Source organism: Nymphalis io, chromosome 7, assembly GCF_905147045.1.
Source record: "Nymphalis io chromosome 7, ilAglIoxx1.1, whole genome shotgun sequence".
Lineage (NCBI taxonomy): Eukaryota > Metazoa > Arthropoda > Insecta > Lepidoptera > Nymphalidae > Nymphalis > Nymphalis io.
Genome location: NC_065894.1, coordinates 9154009 through 9176827, shown reverse-complemented (window position 1 = coordinate 9176827; position 22819 = coordinate 9154009). Strand labels below are relative to the sequence as shown.

The 22819-nt window shown below is 32.5% G+C and overlaps 1 protein-coding gene across 1 annotated transcript; it reads right to left on the bottom strand.

The window, feature by feature from the left end:
- Positions 1 to 40: 40 nt before the first annotated feature.
- Positions 41 to 21966, bottom strand: LOC126769444 (uncharacterized). Its single transcript, XM_050488247.1, has 6 exons — positions 21444 to 21966; positions 4151 to 4330; positions 3807 to 3928; positions 3371 to 3611; positions 2566 to 2828; positions 41 to 2418 (listed from the first exon to the last, which is right to left on the bottom strand). The coding sequence occupies exons 1-6, from the start codon at positions 21586 to 21588 to the stop codon at positions 352 to 354; spliced, it is 3018 nt and encodes a 1005-aa protein (XP_050344204.1). The 5' UTR covers positions 21589 to 21966; the 3' UTR covers positions 41 to 351.
- Between the last annotated feature and the right edge of the window lie 853 nt (positions 21967 to 22819).

Sequence of the window (22819 nt, the reverse complement as noted above, 5' to 3'; positions counted from 1 at the left end):
AATACTGGCAAAATATTATTGCATAATTGTTTCATTATTAATAGTAAATACTTGCCTGTTTGAAAGAAGGCAAAAATACGTTTAAAAAACATTGCATAAATATTTTTTACATTTTCTTATTGATTTCAATTATATTTTTTATTATTTTTTATAATAGTCATATTGTAAGCCATATAAATTTTTGATACATACAGTAAATTTTATCATATAAATTAGGGATATTTAATATTAAAAAGAAATGACAATAGAATACAACTATAACGCACTGTAAGCGCTGGATGGCTTCTTATATTAATCAATAAATTAAACGCTTAAAATTACTAATTGCTCTATGGTATCGAAGGCACTGGTTTACGATTTATTTTTATTACTATCAATAACTATATCAGTTAGACTATTTCGCCTTGAGTTTTCTTCGACATTTGAACTACTTTCTTTTCTACTTCGCGAAAAAAGTCTAGGCACTGGAGCCGTTCCCGATCTGTTGGAGTCCACAGGTGCAGGCGAATATCTTCTAGCTCTTGGCGGTGGAACTTCGCTTGCACTCTCAGAATATGGAGGCGGCGGTTGCATCAACATTGTCATTCGATTTTCTCTCTGCGCTGCTGCCGTTATTTGCAATTCAGCCCCAGCCACCACTGTAGCCAAAGTTGGCGTAAATTGTGGAGCCGCGGCTCGAACTGAAATTCTTCTTCTTCTAGGGCCAGTAGTTTCTTCCAAATCTCCTCTGCTGGGTACTGGGGGTAGATTGAAGTCAGGCCGAAGCGACCCGCGTCTCCTTGTATTACTCGAACTTTCGCCCATATTCTGTTCTTCCGAATTTTGAGCAGTAACAGTATCTATAACAGCTAATGCACGAAGCAAATCTGCAACGCTTGTGTTCTCTAATACTTCTACTTGTTCTGATTCGGGAAGATTTGATATGTTAATGTCAGGATCGAATAAGCTAGGCCGACCACGGCTAGTTCTATTTCTGTAATTATTTAATTCATTAGAGAAAAGATTGCCACTATCACCTTCTGTAGCTTGTCTGAAATTTTTAATGTCCCCTGCAAATAAACTGCTTCGACCCATTTTCGTTTGCTTTTGGTATTGTTTGATACTAGTTTCAAGATCACTGGTACAGTGTTCAGGCGTGCTTATTTTTCTGCTATTACCAAATGAAGGAAACAGACTTCTGCGACCGTGACGTGTTTTTTCCTTATAGTTAACTAATTCGTCTGAACTTTCCGGCATTGTGTCGTCATCACTTTTCTTAGATTTGCCAAATGTAGGAAGTAAGCTAAGACGACCTCTTCGAGTTCGATTTTGGTATTTTTGTACCTCATCCTCGTCTACAGTGTCATCGTCATTACTTGTTGGATCGCTAAAGTCAAATGTTGGAAAAATACTATGCCTCCCTTTTCTTGTACGTTCTTTATAACGATTGGCGTCATCTTCAGGATCGCTAAAATCAAATGTTGGAAATATGCTATGCCTACCCGATTTTGTTTTTTCTCTGTATGCTCTAGCAGCAACAACGTCTTCGTCTTCACTAAAATCAAAAGTGGGGAATATACTGTGTCTTTTTGGTTTTTGTTGAGCAGCCATTGCAACGTTTCTATCTTCATCGTCTGAGAAATCAAATGTAGGAAAAATGCTGTATCGCCCACGTTTTGTTTTTTCTTTATATGAATCTATATCACTTTTTTCTTCATCTTCAATGCCGAAAGTAGGAAAGATACTTCCTCGTCTTGATTTTTCTTTTACATTTTCTGAAGAACCTTGAGCACTACTAACTCTACCTTTCATAGTATTTTTAATATATTCTGCAGGACTCTCGTTTGAGCTTGTTTTTCTAAATAATCGTGCGAATAAGCTTCTTGGCTGGTTTTCATCATTAGGCGTAACATTAGTAGGCAATGACAGCTTTCCGCTTCTTATATTAGCTTCTTTTCTATATTTTTCAGCTGTATCACCATTAGTCCATGTGAAATCATGGTCTAACCTTGATACTGATTCTTTTCTATAATTTGGCACCGCTACACTTAATGCCCTGGTTCTCATAGGAGCGTTGGACAAATAATCTTTACCTATAGTAAACATTGGTGGTTGTTCACTTGCTAAGATGTGTTCGTCATCAAATATATTGATTCCTCTGCCTTGGCGTTGAGCTTCAAATCCACCTAAAACATTTACTACCCGCGCAAGTAATTCAACAGGTTTGACAATAGCTGATGCTGTAAATGTTTTCTCTTTGTCAATACCAAGTAAATCAGTATCCGACTGAATACGAAGCATATCTTTGGCAGTTAATTGAATGTTTTCAGAATTAGCACGTTTCCTTTTAACAACAGGATCTCTTGGTACGATATCGAATGTTAAAATAGGGCAACTTGCACTTCTGTATAAATGTGGAGCAGTTTCTACGTATACAGGCTGAAAGAAAGAAATATTGAATTATTGTCTATTTAATGACATTGTAATCACATTTAATATGTTTCCATTGTATCATATTTTCACTAAAAGATAAAAAGTATAGAGTAATGAGCGATAAGTTGGAGTATGATATTAATAATTACAAACCTTTACTTTTAGTAAATTAGCCTCGTTAATGATTTTTCTGATAACGGCTATATCTCTTGTAAATCCTTGCAAGATCTTGCTTTGTGTAGACTTTAACTGATATGCAAATTTCTGTTCTAGTCTGTGAACTCGTTCACTTCTCATACCACTCGTTATAAAGCCAAAAAGCATTGCAATGTATCCAAGACCAAATGTAATCCAGATGATAAGAAATATATGGTATGCCAAGTAATAACCAGATTTGAAGCCATTGTTGACAGTTCCTGAAAAATAAATTCGTAAGCAAAAGCTATATGACGGCAGTTTAACTACGTTTTAATTTATGTAAATTTTACGTTTAAATTTTAACCTGCAGTGCTATTCTGTAATAACTCACTTCGTATTTCACTTGTGTTATTTAGAAAACCGCCATATGGTTAAAGCTTTATTAGATACGGGTCTTCTTTAAATGTTATAATTATGATTATAATACATTATGACATTTCAAAATCACGTACTGCGGTGTTACAAATATCAAATAAAAAAAACGTTTTTTAAGTAGGATCATGAAGGAACTTTTGAATCGTTATGTTCCAGTATTGAATTAAATTTAAAGATACCATAGGCTCGGAATGTAGATTTTACCAAAAAGAACCGGCAAATCACTCAGTAGTTACTCTTTTTCACCCTTTCATTTACAGAGTCAATCAAATACAATTAAATTTATGAATATCCTTTTTATTATCTATATATTCTTGTGATAAGTAATATGCCATGTTTATCAAAGTTTTCGCTAAGTTGAACCTAAATATAAACGAAACAATACCTGCAACAATATCACCAAATCCAATAGTAGTCAAAGTTACAAAAGCGTAATAAATCCCAGCGACGTAATCCCAGCCTTCAAAGACGACAAAGATACACGCCGGCAAGAAAATAAAGAAGAGAAATCCGGGAACGAGGTAAAGAAAGATCTGTCCAAGCATGCCGAGGTTGTGAAAGAAATAGTCTAACTTATCTGCCCGTTTTTCATTTTTTCTTTTATATTTCCGATAAACTAAAATGAGCTGAAAAATAAAGTAGTAAAAAATTTAATTGTCTTCTGTTAATTTATTTGCAAAAACAATGACTTCTCTGATATTGTTAGACTAAGTCTAAATCTATAACCAAGCTTATTCACAATGTATCTGATAATGGTACTGATAAATATGAATACTGTAGTATGCACACTTATACCATCTTGTAGGAAACAAAATATTTACCTGCATTCCAAAATATTCACCAAGGTTTGCCAATAGGATACCATTGATAGGGATCCCGAACAAACCATAAAATATCATTAGAATTCTTGAAAGGTGCGTAGTCGGTGCTAAATTTCCGTATCCTGTAATCAGATAAAGATATAATTATTCAAATGTTAATCCAGAATGTAATAATATATATCTCTCTCTGTATATCTATATCTCTTATCGTATGTGTTAAAGAAAAAATCTATTGATAATTGTCTTTTTTTCTATTTTAAATGTTTTGTCAAGATTTTTGGTAGTTGTATGTGGATATAACTACGACATAAGCTTAAAAATTTACTAAACTTCACAATACTCACCTATAGTACTAACAACGGTATAAGAGAAGAAGAAAGAATGGTAGAAGTCCCATTTGAATGGAGGTTCAGCATCTTCTGTTGTATAGTTAAACATAGACTTGCCGCAGTACTCGGATAATTTTCGTAGTATGCTATCTTGTTTATCCGGGTCATTGGGAATGTAGTTCTCGTAGAGAAGATCTGGAAATGGCAAAATGTATTTTTAAGGCGTATTTTTTTTATTATGTAGGCATAATGGCAAGCGTGTCATCTGATGGTAGCTTGGTATTGTAATAAATATAATTCACTCCTTACATCGCCAATATTGGGAACTTTGATGTCAGGTCCCCTGTGCCTATAGTTACGCTTGCTCACTCACCCTTTAAACCTTAGTTCCCAAGGTTGGTGGCGCATTGGTGATGTAAGCGATGGTTAACATTTCTTACAATGCCAATGTCTATGGGCGTTGGTGACCACTTACCATCTGTTGGCCCATACGCTCGTCCGCCTTCCTATTCTATAAAAAAAATGTGTTTTTGTGCTAATGACAATACAATCTAGTATTATTTTATTTTATTTATTTTTATTGCGAAACATACAGCATAATATAATACATAAACATTTGATAATTAACAAAAATAAGTATAGAAATACATTCGTTTTAATTCAAAAAATTATAAAAGTTTAAGTATTTTTTATTTATAACCAGCGTACTGTTACCTTAATTATAAAATAAAAATTAACAGCAAATCAGCTGATGACTCATACATAGCAGACATTAGTCAATTCCTGGCTGGCCTGGCTATAATTAGTATAACTCGCAAAGAATTGCACACTTTTATTTTGTAGAATAATTTATATATTATAATTTACTCATATAAAGTAAAAATGACGTAAAGTAGAGATGCATAATATATTATCTTTAAAGTAAATATACTTTTTAATCAGTTATAAATCTTGAATAAAAATTGTCCTTACTGAATTCCTGACATGTACCATTTCTGCAGCCTCGTAAAAATAATTCAATTTATTACTACAATATAGACTAAATAAATAATGTTGAGACTTACTAATGACCATTAATATACATGCCCTTATGACCATTAAAATACGTCTGACAGTTCGATGGGTTCGCAATCAGATAAAATCAAGAGATTAACCATAGAACGTACGACATGACCTTTAAGTGGCAATTTGCCCATGATCCACAGCCATATAAACTAGCTACTACTATTGAGTATGGTAATTTTCTGTGTTATAGAAGAATAGATGATTTATATATTTAAGCAACAGAAATTTGAAACTCAGGTACTAAAAACACCCATGTGTAATATTTTTACTCAAAATAAAAATATATACAATTAAATTTCCTGTTACCTCCTTCGCAGACGTTATATGTATTTTCTTAAGTATTTCCTAACGGGATTTAAAATCATTATGGCTCATATTACATACTGCGAGAGCTACACAAAATTGCCTTAATAGCTGAAACCTTTCAAGTATCTATTATTTTAATAATTATGTCATTAGTTATCTTTAAAACATTTTTTGTTTAATATTATTTGTTACAAACAAGGTCGTTGACAGCCAATATTGAAATACAATGTATGATAGTTAACATAGCTAAAGATCTAGTTAAACAAAGTATTAGAGTAATTGCTAAATCACGACAAAAAGTTAATATGAGAACTTAATTGGATACTTAAAGGTGTTTTTATGGCGACAATTTTATGCTCGGCTCAACACAAATGAAACAATTTGTGTTTTTTTTTTAAATCTTTTGTTACATTCTCCATCCGTTTAATTCTTATCTTTCACAATATTGCCCAATTGAGTTCCAACTGTTCGAATATATTAAAAGAATTTATTATATAAAACTAGTGGCTAGTTTCAAACATTATACTGGTGTCCTGAAACCAAACCCCAAACCAATAAAATGCACACTTGTGTCATATATATTACATACATACATCTCGTTATAAATATTATTATTTTATATTAAACTTTAAAAAATTATTTGCTTACACTGAAGTATTAAATAAGGACTATTAGTTATAAATATAATGTATCGTGTTTGTTATATTACGCTAAATTATGTGATTTCGAAATAGTTACTCAGAAAATAAAATTCAAATATAATAAAATTCAAATATTGTATATATACGTCCTATAAATATATATATATATATATATATATATATATATATATATATATATATATATATATATTATAAATATAAATATTGTATATTAGGTCCTTACGTATGAAATTAGCGTTTTTCGTACTGACTACTTTGATCTGAAATATCTCCTCTTTGGTTAAGAATTCCAAATTCAAATTTATAAATTCATTTAGCTGGTACATTTGAGTTTTGAAAACAGTCATTCATTTGTTTTTACCTCATTATTTTTTTTCTTTGGCGTCGCTTATTACCACACAATGGAAAACATGAAATATCGGTATATTTACGAGTACGATTTCTACCGTGGCACCAGTGCTGCAGAAACAGCTCAAAGGATTAATGATGTGTACGGCGCTGGCGTCGCAAAAGGAAGCACGGTACGTTTTTAGTTTCAACGTTCTGGAAATTTTGACCTTCAGAACCAACCCCGTGGACGGCCGTAGACCAAAGTGGAAAATGAAGAATTAAAGGCTATCGTGGAAGCGGATCCATCACAAAGCACTTCAGAGATAGCTGCAGGCTTCGGGGTAAGTGATAAAACTGTATTAATCCACTTGAAGCAAATCGGGAAAGTAAAAAAACTTGAACAATGGGTACCTAATGAATTGAGTGAATCGAACTTGCATTTTAAATCGACTTATTACTTGTGATGAAAATTGGATACTGTACGATAATCGGAAGCGCTCGTCGCAATGACTGAACCCTGGAGACCCAGCCAAATCCTGCCCTAAACGAAAATTGGCTCAGAAAAAGTTACTTGTGAATTTGGTGGACTAGCGCCAGTGTTGTTCACTACAGCTTTCTAAAATATGGCCAAACGATTACGGCAGATATCTATTGTCAGCAACTGCAAACCATGAAGGACGAACTAGCTGCTAAACAACCGAGATTGGTCAATCGCTCTAGGCCACTGCTGCTTCACGACAGCGCAAGACCACACACTGCACAACAAACAACCACTAAGTTAGATAAGCTACAATTGGAATTTCTGCGACATCCACCGTACTCTCGGGCCTTGCTCCAACAGATTACCATTTTTAAGGAAAAAAATTCAACTCCGGTGTGGCAGTCCAAACCACCTTCAAAGAGTTTATTGAGTCTCGCACCCATGGTTTTTTTAGTAAAGGGATCAATGAACTACCTATGAGATGGCAAAAGTGCATAGATAACAACGGTGCATACTTTGATTAATTAAATATATTTTACAAAAAAAAAATTGACTTTATATTCCTTCCGTAAAAAAAACGCCAATTTCATATGTATATATAATATATATACAATATTTTCATCCAGTAGACTTAATGAAATGTAAATTTTAAGTATTAATGTGATTAGATTAATTTATATTCAGCAATTTCCTCAAATTGAAAACGTTTACATCAGACATCTTTATCCGACGTAATCTCTAGATATAAATTCCAACCTCTGTACCTCCTCAGCTTTATCCTTATAAGTATATTGTATCCTGCTGTCAAAAAATATTGATATCTCATCAAGTTATACATTATGCAAGCATAGATTTAAATCGAATTCTTTTAGTTTTTACTATCATCTCAATACATTGATTGCATCGTCTAAAAAAACTTTAGTTAGTCCTTATTTTTTAGTGCATCAATTTATTCCTAACGATTTATTAAAAAAAAAACAATATATTTTTACATATGAATGAACTTTAAGTTTTTTTGTCTATTGCGTGAAACAAAATGGTTCTCCACAGGCCTCTTATCCGTGCCTTGTTTTTTCTTTTCTATAGTTTTGATTATAGTTTGAATGTACCTACAACAATATCCTCATTTATTATTTTTTTGTATATATAAATATTGAAATTTATGTGGTATTAATAAAGTTATCGATATAAATAAAATATGCTTTCCTAAAGAGGAAAATAAACAATCTAAATATGAAATTAGTTCATAACTGATAATCTCTGGGTTTTTATCACACTCACTTGTGTGTTTACAAATTTCATATTTCACAGAAATAAAACTAATTGTTTGACATGGAAAAAAACTAAATAAAACATGCCATTTAAGTTTTTAGCCTCTAACTTATATTTATTATGACGGCAACCGTGGTAGTAATAAAATTTATTTATGTAGTTAATTTAAACTTATAATGTGTAAAATAGCTTTAGCGGATTTTAATTTGGTTTTCACTAATAGGCGGTGATTTATGAGAAAGTTTTAGGGATATAATTGATTAAGGTTTTGTGAAAATTGGCTGAAATATGACGATTATTGTTGAAAAGTGTAAGCTATAGAAGTTACATGTATTAATATATAAACTTTATATGTTTTTTTTGAATGCGAAGCTGGGACTACCCACCCCGACTACTAACTAACAAATTTCTTCTTCGTTTTTCTTCGTTCTTCAAATATATGACAAAATACAATCAAGACAAGACTATCCACGCGGTATTAGACGATATTTTAAGGACAGACTATTGATTGGCTATCTTAACTTATTCTTACGACTTGTAAAGGTTTGAATTGAAATGCTTCTTTTGTATATAACCTATATTCCATATATCCATTTTATATATTATATTCCAAATTTAGATAAATAATTAGTCTTGTCAAATATGGTTAGTTAAAGAATTGTATAAAAAAGAATCAGAGCTAAGTCTTCATTTTTACTTATAACTTTTGGTTTAAATTCATACGTTATTTCTATTCGGACATATCTGTTTTGGGATAAGATTAGTAGCAACCAAAGTTATTATTGTTGTTCAGCTGAATATATTAAGATTATTACATTAATAAAAGCAATATACAATAATTATTTATTACGACAATAACAATTGTCTTGACGAAAACTTTATATTGAATCAATCTTTAAAGCCAAGAACGTACGTTCTGCGGTTTCGGAAGTAATTAGTGGTTTATCATACTAAAGAGGTTCTATTGAATGATTTTTATAGTTCGCCTGTAAAGGAGGAGCGGCATATTATAGTCGTGATTAACATCGGATTGACATAAAAATCGATTTACAATGAGGTTGAATTCAACTACAATCGAGTGAAGGTCAGTGTCACTGTCAAGATCAGAAGTGATGTATAGGAATTATTTGCTAAATAAAATTTTGTTTATCTTACTTGGTTTTTACATTTAACAATATATGTATTGGATTTAAGCTAGTATGTACTTTAAATAAACTCTATTTGCCATTCCAAAAAACGGTATAAAGAGATTAGCAATAATAATTCAATTGTTACTTTTTCATAACAAATATCTTAACAAGGTTTGTCTTTTCTTTATGTCTAGAGAGAAATACTTGGACCCGAACGTGAGCTTCGTTATATTTTGTTGTATTTCAATTCAAATTTCCTATTAAATAAAGAGCACAATAGTAAAAAATCTAGGCTTCATAATTTTTTGTTGCATTAAAATAAATAATATTCAAATTTCTTACTACTTACTTTAGTCAATTTTTTTAATAAGGATTACGTTGCATGTTAAAGTATCGCAATATAATAAATAGTTATGTGTTATAAAATAAAGAGTAAATAACAGTGAAGTGTCTTATCTTTTACGTCCTCGGGCGCCATTTAATTCCAACACTCATATAAAATAATTATTCTAGAAAATAAATCAAATATATATTTTAAATAGAAGTTGAAATTAGTATTAAAACTAAAAATTGAAATTATATTTAAATTTTATATTAGACGAAATACTATGGAGCCAAAGGATCCATAGAAAGTAACTTTATAGAATACTGTGACCATCCGATTACGTAATGTCTACAACATTTCAGTTTTATGTCACGATGATTAAGAGCTTAAGTTTTAATCTTAGAAATTTAAAATATTATAAAATCTTGCCTTAAAAGCCAATATAGTATTATATTTGAAGCGTCCTTTGACTTCGTATGTATTTAGCACTTAGCGAGATCGTGATGCTCGCCATATTAACATTTATTACGGAATATTGGTACAAAATCTTTTTGATGTATAGGATATTGGCTTAACAGATTACAATCTGAGGAAGTATAAGTCTAAATCCCTTGGAATTAGCTTCGATTAGCTAACAGACTTGAGAATTAGATTTAGATAGGTACATACATACGTCATCCGTCTGAGATTTTGGGTATTCATTTCACTGATGGTAAGTGGTCACCAGCGCCCCTAGACATTATCACTGTATATTAAAAATCCGTTACAACGTCAATGCGCTAACCACCTTGGGAACTTGTGATGATATGTAAATTCTGCCTTCAATTACACTTATTTACCCTTCAAACCGGGTCAAAAAATATTTAGTATTACCGTTTTGCACTTACCCAGACGCACATATTCCTATCGCCAAGTAACTTCATATCCACTTAAAACCATTTTCATTACTTCATATCAACAAGTCCTTGTTAATGAAGCTATTCATGTTTTTAAGAACAAAACAATTTTAATTTATTTGTTCGTTATATATTTATTTCTTGTGGGTTGAGTTGTAAAGCTCTAATTAAACACCTAATGTTAAAATCACGAAGCAGCTTGGTCAGCTATGTTTACACTAAAAATCAGTGCTTACAATGTTTAGTTTTCATTAAATTTTCCGCATTTATTGTTAATGTTAATTGTTTGGAGAGACTTGCTATATAACCATTAGTGACGCAGTATATTGGCAATGTTATTAATTTCCTAATCTTTGCCAATCTTAAGGAGAAGACTGATTGCGTCTCTAAAGTGACAACTCGATTCTAATTAAAAGCTTTCCCTTTTAGTCTACACAATACATAACTATTTTCAATTATCTTTTAAAACATATAAGTATTGGTTATAATTAATTAGGGAATGTAACGATATTTATTTATGTAACGATAGTAATTGATTATAACAATTTGTTTATTTTTTTTATTATTAAAATAAATAGGTAGGTAGGTAGTCTCTAGGTACGTTAAGTATCCATATCCATACATACCATTGCCCATAGACATTTTCACTGTAAGAAATATTAACCATCCCTTACATCATCAATGGGCTATCAACCTTTGGAATAAATATATTATATGCCTTGTGCATTATTTACACCGACTCACTCGCACTTCAAATTGGAACACAACATTGTGTTGCTGTTTGGCGGTAGAATATAGGAGGAGTGGGTGGTACATACCCAGGCAGCTTCCACAAAAACCTACTACCAAGTAAGTAATATTTGTTAGTAAATATTTTGAGGTTACAGTAACCAAACCCATAAGATAAAGTTTGGGTAAAATATACTACACAAGAAGGGAGCTTAATAAAAAATTGTAATGCCTTTAGCATCCACCACTTGTTGTGTAATTGAAAGTGAATAAGAGAAAAGACAGTGAATACATTATAGCTTTTTGTTCCGCAATTACAGATCTATTATCGTAAATTATCGTTTAGTAATGAGGAAAAGTGATTTTTCCCGTTCATAAATCAAAGATTCAGCGAACTCATTGCGGGAGGACGTCTATTTCTTCCGACATGTCCTTTGTAACAGATTTTCCTTATGTCGTACACCGCCAGAATGCTAATGGACACTAGAAATTTCCGGCTCGAAATAAACAATTTCGGCCTCCGAATGCGAAAATTTATTTCAGACTTGAATAAGTTACTATTTGTCTTATTTAGTAAACAAACCATTCAAGGTGACAGCTCAAAGTTTATTTACGAAATGCAATAAAAGTAAAAACATAATAAAAACATCATAGCATATCATTAAGTGATATTTAGAGGATGTAAATTTTATAAAATGGCGTACCTATACACAGATAATAAACAGTTTATATTTTTCTGAAAATATATTTTTTTTATATAAAATTATCATTTATCGATCGTTATCATGTTATTCAAGAACATATTATAATAGTATTATTCGTTTTTTATTTAATTTCATAAAAAAACTAATAATATTGTTATATTATAACACACAAAATATTATATAAACATGGGTCAAACGCTGAATTAAGTATAAAACCGTGTCCATTTTTCATAATCAATGAAATTTGATAGTATTATTGAATCTTTAGACAAATAGAATTGTTTATAAATTAATAATTTAACATCCAAGCACTTAAGGCTATCGAGCCTATTTCACTAATGGTTAAGGTGTTTATAATGCCATAAAATATATCATTAACGATCAGTTGTAATATTCAACATGGTATGCTACTTAGTTAATTACAGGATTAAGTACTTTAATATTTATTTCTTAGGTTATATGACTTCACTTGTTTCAAATTAACTCGGAGCTGCTTCTTAAGGTTATCTCAATGCTACACCGTACTATTCATACCAATATTTTAACGAGGATATACGCTTGTTCGATGGTTTAAAACTTGTATGAATAGTTTCACTGGTGGTAGGGCTTTGTGCAAGCTCGTCTGGGTAGGTACCACCCACTCATCAGATATTCTACCGCAAAACAGCAGTACTTGGTATTGTTGTGTTCCGGTTTGAAGGGTGAGTGAGCCAGTGTAATTACAGGCACAAGGGACATAAAATCTTAGTTATATATTTTTTTATATGCGCCGGGATGGCAAATGACTCTACTCCACCTGATGGTAAGTGGTAGTAGAGTTCAAACGCGACGACGGCCAGTACAGTCGGGAAGAATGTTCTGTACTAGCCGTCCCCGCCTTGCCGGCCCGCAAGATGCCTCTTCACGCCTCGTTTGAAGGAACCCGGGTTGTAAGAAGGAAGGGGGAAGCAGGAATTAGAGAGAATAATTCCTCAGAGCACTCGCCGTGATACAGTCGATAGAAAGCGCTCAGTGCTGCTATCTCGTGACGCAATTGTAAAGGTTTAAGGGTGTTTGTGACCTTTACGTCGCCAATAATGCGTACTGCACGTCGCTACAACCGGTCCAAGGCCTCCAGTAGGTACTTAGCGGAGCCATCCCAAAGGTGCGAGCAATATTCAACGCAAGACCGTACCTGTGTTTTGTATAACAGGCATAGTTGTTGTGGCGTGAAAAAACGCCGCACCTTGTTCAGAACTCCGAGTTTCCGTGAAGCTGTTTTTATAATAGCCTCGATGTAATCCCTTGGACTAAGGTCGCAGCGAACGTCCATCCCCAGCATGGCGATTTTGCTTTGTATCATCAGCGGTGTGCCACAGAGGGAGGGATGAGGGTAAAATGGTGACTTTTTCGCTGTGAGAGCGCATACCTGTGATTTCTTGGCATTAAACTCAACAAAATTATCACAACCCCATTTGGCGATGAGCTCTAACGTCCTATCGAGTTCAATGACAAGATTCTCCCGCCTCTCCTCAGTTTCCGCCCGCCCAGCCACTGCGCGTCCGTGGTACCAACCATGCACTGTACTATCATTTGCATAGCAATGTATGTTCCCAAGAGAGAGCATATCATTGATATGCAAAAGAAAGAGTGTGGGAGATAGCACAGATCCCTGGGGGACCCCAGCATTCACTACATAGAATTGTGAAGCGCAATCATCTACTAAAACACGAAGGCTACGCTTATGTAGGAAGCTGGTAATCCAGGTGCATAGCTGAGCAGGCAGACCATAGGCCGGTAGCTTGGAGAGAAGACTTCTGTGCCAGACCCTGTCGAAAGCCTTGGAGATATCGAGGCTGACAGCCAACGATTCTCCATGCTTGTCGATAGCTTCACCACAGAGGTGTGTTACGTACGCTAGAAGATCACCTGTGGACCGTTTTGGTCGAAACCCGTACTGACGATCATTAATTAGACAGTGATCTTCTAGGTAATGGATCAGTTGGTTGTTTAGAATCCGTTCCATCACCTTACAAAGTACTGAGGTGATAGCTATTGGTCGATAATTTCGGCAAAAAAGGGGATCCCCTTTTTTGGGAACCGCTTGCACATTAGCTCTTCTCCAAGCCTCCGGCACACATCCCGAAGAGAGAGAAAGTTGGAACAGGCGCGTTAACACAGGAGACAGCTCCGCCGCTCACTTCTTCAGCACTATGGCTGGTATTCCATTGGGACCGCTAGCTTTCTGTATATCAAGTGATTGCAGCTCCGCACGCACATCACGTTGCCTGATTTTGTTGTCAGGCATCGTGTGGCCACATGAAGGTATTGTTGGTGGCAGTGCACTACAATCATCGATCACAGAGTTGCCGGCAAAGAGTTTAGCCAGGAGGTCGGCTTTCTCCTGCGGACTGTGAGCTAGCGATCCGTCCGGATTTCTGAGCGGTGGCAGCGAAAGTTGGCAGAAATTGTTTTGCACAGACTTGGTCAGACGCCAGAAGCTACGGGAGCCCCTTCCCAAGGTTGGTGGCGCATTGGATATGTAAGCGATGGTTGACATTTCTTACAATGCCAATGTCTAAGGGCGTTGGTGACCACTTACCATCAGGTGGTCCATAAGCTCTTCCGCCTTCCTATTCTAAAAAATAAATAAATAGGTGATTTGTAGAACTTATAATATATGTTAAATAACGTATATCTAATTTTTTTTCGGTTAAATAGCTGGCGGGTACCGTCTTGCTTACCAGCCGCTTGGATTAGTGTAATAATTAAAAAAGTATCTTATGTAGTTAACTTACTCATATTATAATTGGTTGTTATACGATTAACTTTATTAGAAGCGCAGCCTTTTATAATATTTTACACTTCATTATAAAAGGCTTTGCATTCATTCACACCCACAGCTAAAATATTAATAATATGGTTGAAATTTTAAAACATAAAATTAAAAAAAATAACAGTAAAATACATACCGAATAATTTTAAGTATTTTTTTAAAATAATAATAATATCCTGGGACATTTTTCACACACGACCGTCAGATCCCAAATTAAACTTGTACAGAGCTTGTACTATGGAAACCAGACAACTGATATACTGTATATACTATTTTTCTTTTGTAAATACATACTTACATAGATAATTTTAATAAATATGAACAGTGTTTTTACTCAGACAGTAGGACTTTTTACATGACATGTGACATTATTCACACACGGCCATCTGATCCCAAACTAAGCAGAGCTTGTACTATGGAAACTAGACAACTGATATAATACTTTTCTTTTGTAAATACATACTTATATACATAATTACACCCAGACGCAGAACAAACAGACATATTCATGCACACAAATATCTGTCCTGGGTGGGATCGAACCCACAACCTTCGGCGTGAAAGGCAAGCATCCACCAACGACGCCAACCGGCTCATCCGGCAATAAAACTGCAGTATAAATTTTTATATTCCAACTCGTAGTTTCCGAGTTTTTAATAAATATTGGAATCCTTTACAAAAGAGGATAAGGCATGAGATATAGCCATACGTGATACGCAATATGTGTACATACGGATATAAATTAACAAGGTAATAATACTATGAAGTCTAATTGAAATTTTCGATTATAAAACGGACCATGAAAGTAGGTACTATGAAAATCTTTTTTGTTTTCAACATTTTTTTATTGTTATAATTTGGCTGAACAAAAGCAAACAAACAAAGAAATAATTTTATATATATCTATATAGAATTTTACATATGTCTCTCAAAATGGCAAATAGCCTGACGCGTATTAATGAAGTCCTCGCCTTCAATCTCTACTCGTCCAGCCCTTACCTACTTCCGGTGTCAACATTAAATGTACTATAATTATATACATAATTTATGCATGCTTATTTTACAAAAACAAAATTTTTATTTATATATACATATATTTAAAATGACGTAAATGAGAGTAGTGATGTAGAAACGTACAAACACCTTTTGAGTGTTTTATGTTTCAATTAAATATGATTAAACACTTGAAGTACTTAATAACAGCTACTGTTTATAACCAATAATACATATATTCGTGAAATATAGACTAAGCTAATATTTGTGATTATATATATTTTTATTAAAGTTTCCTTAAATGATTAATCCTATGTAATTATCTCCACCAGTATAAAGAGTGTCGTGTGAAATATATGTAGAGTTTTAACCAAAAAAATAATTCCAAATATATATTACTTAGTCACGTAAAATTGACGTAACGTTCTGCTTCGCAATAAAATTAGAATCACAATTTTATAAACGTACTTACTACACTTTTCTGTACTTTTTTTTATACGTCATAAAAATAAAATATTTACCTCATATATAATAAAAATCACTTGCACTATGGAAAAGAGCTAAGAGCAACTCACAGATAAGGCTTTTAACGCTCACACGATGGTAGCTTTGTGCAAGCCTATATCTGGGTTGGTACCACCCTCTCATCACATATTCTAGCACCAAAACAGCTATACGTAATACTCTTGTGTTCCAGTTGGAAGGATGAGTGAGCCAGTATAACTACAACCACAAGGAAAAAACAGAAATATATATATATATATATATATATATATATATATATATATATATATATATTTCTCTAAGTGATTGAGTACCTAATAGAATAATTTGAAATCAAACATACAAATAATTATTATGTAATAATAAGTGCAATTACTTGGAATCTGAATTATTGTGCTTTATTTTATTGTTATGTAAAACTGAACCATTTCGTATGTTGTCATTTGTTTTTAAGAACAAATATTTGCACATTTCATTGTTTAGTTAAATTTCAAAATATTATCCGTAGCACGAATATGTTTTAGAGAATGGCCCATCATGATTATAAGACGTAATTGTTTGTAATTATACTTTTGTTTCTGACTGTTTCAATCATGTGGTGATTGTCACAACATTTGTACAATTATTACGTTTTTAATATGAGCTGTAATGGGTCATTCTGAGATGAACAGTTCTCCGTCACTTGTCACATGACGGGAAGCATGTGCATTTGTAAATGATGTATTGTAGCTATACGTATATAGTATGTACGTACTTTCAATATAATTGCTAATCGCTTTCCGAGTGTAAAAAATATTACGTATCTTTATTTTAACCTATAATATTAGCTATAACATGTTGAAACTTTTGTTTACTTGAGTTTTCTACAAAAAAGTTAAAATGTAGGTAGTAATCAGAGGTCTCCCTTTCAGGGTACCTGCTACCGATAAGAAAAGCTACTGTCCGTCAAGTAAGTCCGGCGTCAGCTTACTTTTATACAAATTTACTTATATTCAACCAGTATATGCCACTTTTTTTATTCGATTTAACAAGTCAAAGTAAATTTTTCATTTATTGCAAATTTGTATAAACATTGCACATTTTATTCAAAATTAAAATACGCTGTGTTCAACTAGGTTAAAACATTTATTAATAAGGCTTTTGCTATTCCAGCTATGTAATTTATGGCCGTATTATGATGTTGTACCTAGTCAAGTTCCAAGCTGTCCCATTCCCACACGTAAATCTTTGAAGATTGCGGGTTCATACCTGTGCAAACATACATGTGTCCTTGAATACATAAATGTGTTGGATAAAAATCTTTTTTTTTTATATAGAATATTAAGGCGGACGAGCATATGGGCCACCTGATGGTAAGTGGTCACCAAACGCCCTTAGACATTGGCATTGTAAGAAATGTCAACCATCGCTTACATAGCCAATGCGCTACCAACCTTGGGAACTAAGATTTTATGTCCCTTGTGCCTGTAATTACACTGGCTCACTCACCCTTCAAACCGGAACACAACAATATCAAGTATTGCTGTTTTGCGGTAGAATATCTGATGAGTGGGTGGTACCTACCCAGGCGAGCTTGCACAAAGCCCTACCACTAGTGAATCTGCTACATATATACCAAGCCGCAGAGAGCAGACTTGAACCCAGCAGTGGGATACTTATAGAACTACTTTACTTAACGTTCCCAGTCAAATACAATACTTAATACATACATATGTCACGATAATATTTCTGCTCTTATCAAAAATTTTATGCTTTGTTGATGTTTACGAATCTCTCAAATATATAAAAAAAGCAATTGTCTTAAAAGATTATGTCAGCTTAGATAATACGTAGCTGTATAAAACGTCAGCTGTTAATGAGAAATGTGTACAATTATAATATACGTGTTGAATTACTCATAAACTAAGCAAACAATTTAATGTATGGAAATATGTATTTTTTTGTTCTATAAATTTAAGAATTAAAAAATGTAACAATCACTCATGTTAATTATTATTTAAATATCATTTATTTACTTAATGATATAATTGATGACTAATATTTTTATATGTATATTTCATCTCTTGTTATTTCCACTATCATCGGTTAAGATTCATGCGTTCTAACCACTAGGCCATCTCGGCTTCAAACCCTTGCAAGCACCACTGAATTTTCATGTGCTTAATTTGTGTTTTTGTTTATAATTCATCTTGTGCTTGACGGTGAAGGAAAACATCGTGAGGAAACCTGCATGTGTCTTATTTCACTGAAATTCTGCCACATGTATATTTTACCAACCAGCATTGGAGCAGTGTAGTGGAATAAGCTTCAAACCTTATCCTCAAAAGGGAGAGAAGGCCTTAGCCCAGCCGTGGGACATTAACAGGCTGTTACTGTACTGTAGTTATTTCTTCATGATCTTATATATACCAATAAATATAATTATATTAATATATCCGAATCATTTTTAATATCTATTAGTAACAATATTGAATAGCATTTTGATTAAGTAATTGCTTCTCCAAATTAAACCGTCGTATTTAAATATTTATATTTAAATATATTAAAATACCTAATTTAAAAGCATAAAATCTTATATACATTTTGTGTTTTTTTTTAAATTTAGGATTTTAATTTTTTAAATGTCTGTTTTATAAAGTATAAGTATACAATTGAAAACACTGAAACTATAAATAAAATGACAATTGCTTTATACACCTTTAAAGTAATTACAAAATATTTATATAAAATCTTTTGCACTATAAACCATTTTGCCCTTCATTTTATATCTTTTGAATTGTTATGAAAATATAATGTCTTTAAAAGTTTTTTTTTTTTCGTGGACGTTTGTGAGGTTTTTACAAAAAGTTTTGTTACATATTATAATTTTGACATTGTTTCCTAACAACGAATCAATTTTATGATATCGTTATTACAATATAATACATAAAAATACATTAGCTGTATTAATGTGACCCTTATATGATGAGTACGCATATTGTTATGTTTGTTTCATCTGTAGTTGCTGTAAAAACACTGAAAGTTTTACTTAAAAACTGCCTTAGCCGTTCAGTATATAATATATTATATCATTTTAATATCTATATGATGTCATAATGCGCGTTGATTCTATAATAACTTATTTTAATCGATTTAAAAATTAGCCTTATTTACAAAATGATGTTTGATTAATCAATTTCATATGAATTATCATTTCAATTAAGTAAAATTCTTTCTAAGGTCTGCGGGACCATACAAAGTGCGTTCGACAATTGTCGAATCGATTTCAAGCTTCGCTATTATTTAGGTATTTTAAATGTTGATTACGTGATAAATCAAATTCAAATATCATTTTTATACATTTTGGTCTTTCCTACAAACTAAATCAAAAATATTTGTGTTACTTTTTCTAATTTGTCTATAAAACCTTTTGTTAAGACAATTTTCTAGTATCGGACGAAATTCCAACGAGCAAGTCAAGGCTGGGTTGAAATTAGGTAAAAAGACTTTTTATTATTAATGTTTAAATACTGTGGATGTTGAATGAAGAGGCAAAATATGTATGTTAAAATGGCGTTCATAGTTACGATTAATAACGAATAGTGTGGAAATGTATAAGTAATGTACTCGTTAAAAAGGGGTTTTACCTATCTACCTCTTTTCTTACTTCTTTGTAAGGACGCAATTTTTACGTATAAAATATATCTGAGTATTTCTTTGTAAAGTAGCCATTCGTTTACTATAATTGCAATTTCTTTTAGCCGAATTAATGTCGCCTAATTTCATCTCATTATATTATTTAAAAAGCGTACCTATTTTTCCAAAAATGCAAGTACATATATAATAATTACATAAGGCTATAAAAAATATAAAAGTAAATAAGTTTTACTTAAATTAGATGCATTAACTGTTTTGTAAGTAAATGATTAGTATTCGTTTCACAATAAGATTTATATGAGGAAATTGTGTTATTAATTCTTTGTGCTGGTTTATTGTAATTGTTTTCCGATCAGTGTTTCTCATGAGTTTTTATCTGATGCAGCTATAAATATATTTAAAGTTATTTGATTTAAAAAATATATCTTTATGACATTTTAGATTTAAATTTCGAAATGGTATTGTTTGTAATCTGAAAGATTATAATAAGACCTTTTCTTTCATTATAAGTATACCTTGTTTTTTTCAAAAATTTAATGTATAAGTATGTATTTTTTTCAAATTGCATTCAATTTTGATACATTTTTAGTCTTATGTCATCATCGCACATTAAATTATTGTTCCAAATGAACAAAATCCGCGGATATTGAATTAAAATAAAATTATCTCGATAATATCAGCACGGTACAAAATAAATATAATGCAATAAGTTTGTCATTTTAGAGTTAACAAGGGTATGTTAAACATATGACGTTGATAGCAACATCACGAAATGTCGGCAAATGATTTTAAAAGAAAAATCTTTGTCATTAATATTATTAACTATACTTAAGTTTTATTATAAATAAATTAAATTAAACGAAATATTTTACAATTGAAAATGAAGAAATAAAAAATAAAATCATATTAATTATATTTCTTATTGTATCGATGTAGTTATCAATAAATTAAAGATCTCTTCAAATGCCCTAGTTGTTAATTGCTTGTTATTTTTTTATCGTTGCCACATCTTCCATACTTTTGCTTAGTTACATCACTATGACAATCCTTTAAGTGGTTCGATAAATGTAGAAACACTAGTGAAGTGTCCATCGTATTGAAAACTACATTTATTCACTTATCTGATTGCAAGGTTACAACATCGACTAATATATCTGATACTAACATTCGCTTGTGTCTTCAGAGCCATTTAAATTAAAGTTGTTGACATTAAAATTGTCAAACAGTTATTGATTTATACGTGGGATTTTTTTTTAAATTATTAGCTATTCCAATTCAAATATTATTAGTATTAATTAAAGCAAAATTGAACCCAATTTCGTAACGTCTACCATTAAAATATAGACTACTACCATTAAATTATAGACTAGAAATTATATGATATGATTCAATTTCTAAAGCAGTTTTAAGGTCGCGTTTCCTGTATGATAAGGTTTTAATGATATTGTTAATGGACTTACTTTGGATTTCAAGTCTTTCTAGTTTTTCTTCGGCTCTCTGAGCCAACTCCAGGGGGCTCTCAATGTGATAGAATATGCTGGCACCGACCAATAAATACACAATGTGCAGCGCAAGCATACAAGCTAATTGCTTTTTGGACATCATCTTGACTGACGCTTTTCTATCGCTTGTTTATAACGAAGTTCACGCAGAAAAAAACACTAATGAGATTATTTAATAAAATTTAAATCACAGCATTTCGAATGTCGGTGTAGTCTTTTTAAATAACAAAACGTTTTCCCACATGTTAAATAACGTCTTCAGATCGTCCGTGAAATGTTTCTAATGCCTCCTCTCATTTTGATATTAGTTTATATACACAAGATCCTTAATCTCGTATTCATGACGTTTCATTTCACAGCCACTTTATTCATAGAGAACATTTTTAATACATCGTTCGATTGGCGAAATTAAAAAAAAAGTCCTGATGACACTTTCCGATTGGACGACGTTCGACCCAAGCGGTCGATGCGATCGAATGATTTTCCCGGCGCGCGCGCCTACAAATCGCGTGCCGGCCGCGAACACGTCCTTTTTTAATACGTACAGCTCTAAATGTTTGACTGGCGACTACTCGCATTAACTCGTCGTAAAGGATAATAGGTAAGGTTATTGCCAGCATTATACATGTATAGGTGAAAACCACTAGCGCAATGATAATACTAACACGTTCGAGCGAAAGATTTCCATTTACGACAGAAGATTAAAAGGATTCTGTGCCTGATAATGGCCGTCTAGGTACGCACCTTGCGTTACATCATTTTTGTGATAGCGAATTCTCTCAGCAAGTTTAACCTCGTTTGACGTAATGTGAGTGCGATAACTTCCTTAAGCTCCTAATTATTTTTGTCACATACACCTATTTGATAAGCTAAAAAATCCCCTGATGTATATTTTTCGATTATTTCAACAGCGACGCAGTCATCGTTACTGTTGAATCCTCTGTAGCACGGCTGTAATCTGGAGTTCCCGTGTAGCAACGTGTTGCCTTAAACTAATATTGATGACACATGAACTCGGGAAAAATGAAATCGGAACATTGTGTCTAAATGTAGACATGTTTTGTGTCATGTTTCCAAATTCAAAATTCATACGATTATAGGGAACCTTTATGTATAACATATAAATATCGTCAACTTAAATTATTTGTCTGTCATTTCTATTCTGTGTGTTACTGTGCGCGTGAGTATTGTTGTTTTATTACTTGCGTGTAGACGTCGGCTTCAATTGAAGCTCTTTTAAGAACCATACGTACTTATGTAAAGAAGAACTGATTGGAATTCGTAATTTACGTTAAATAATATTGATATCTACTCAAAAGTTAAGATGAGCATCA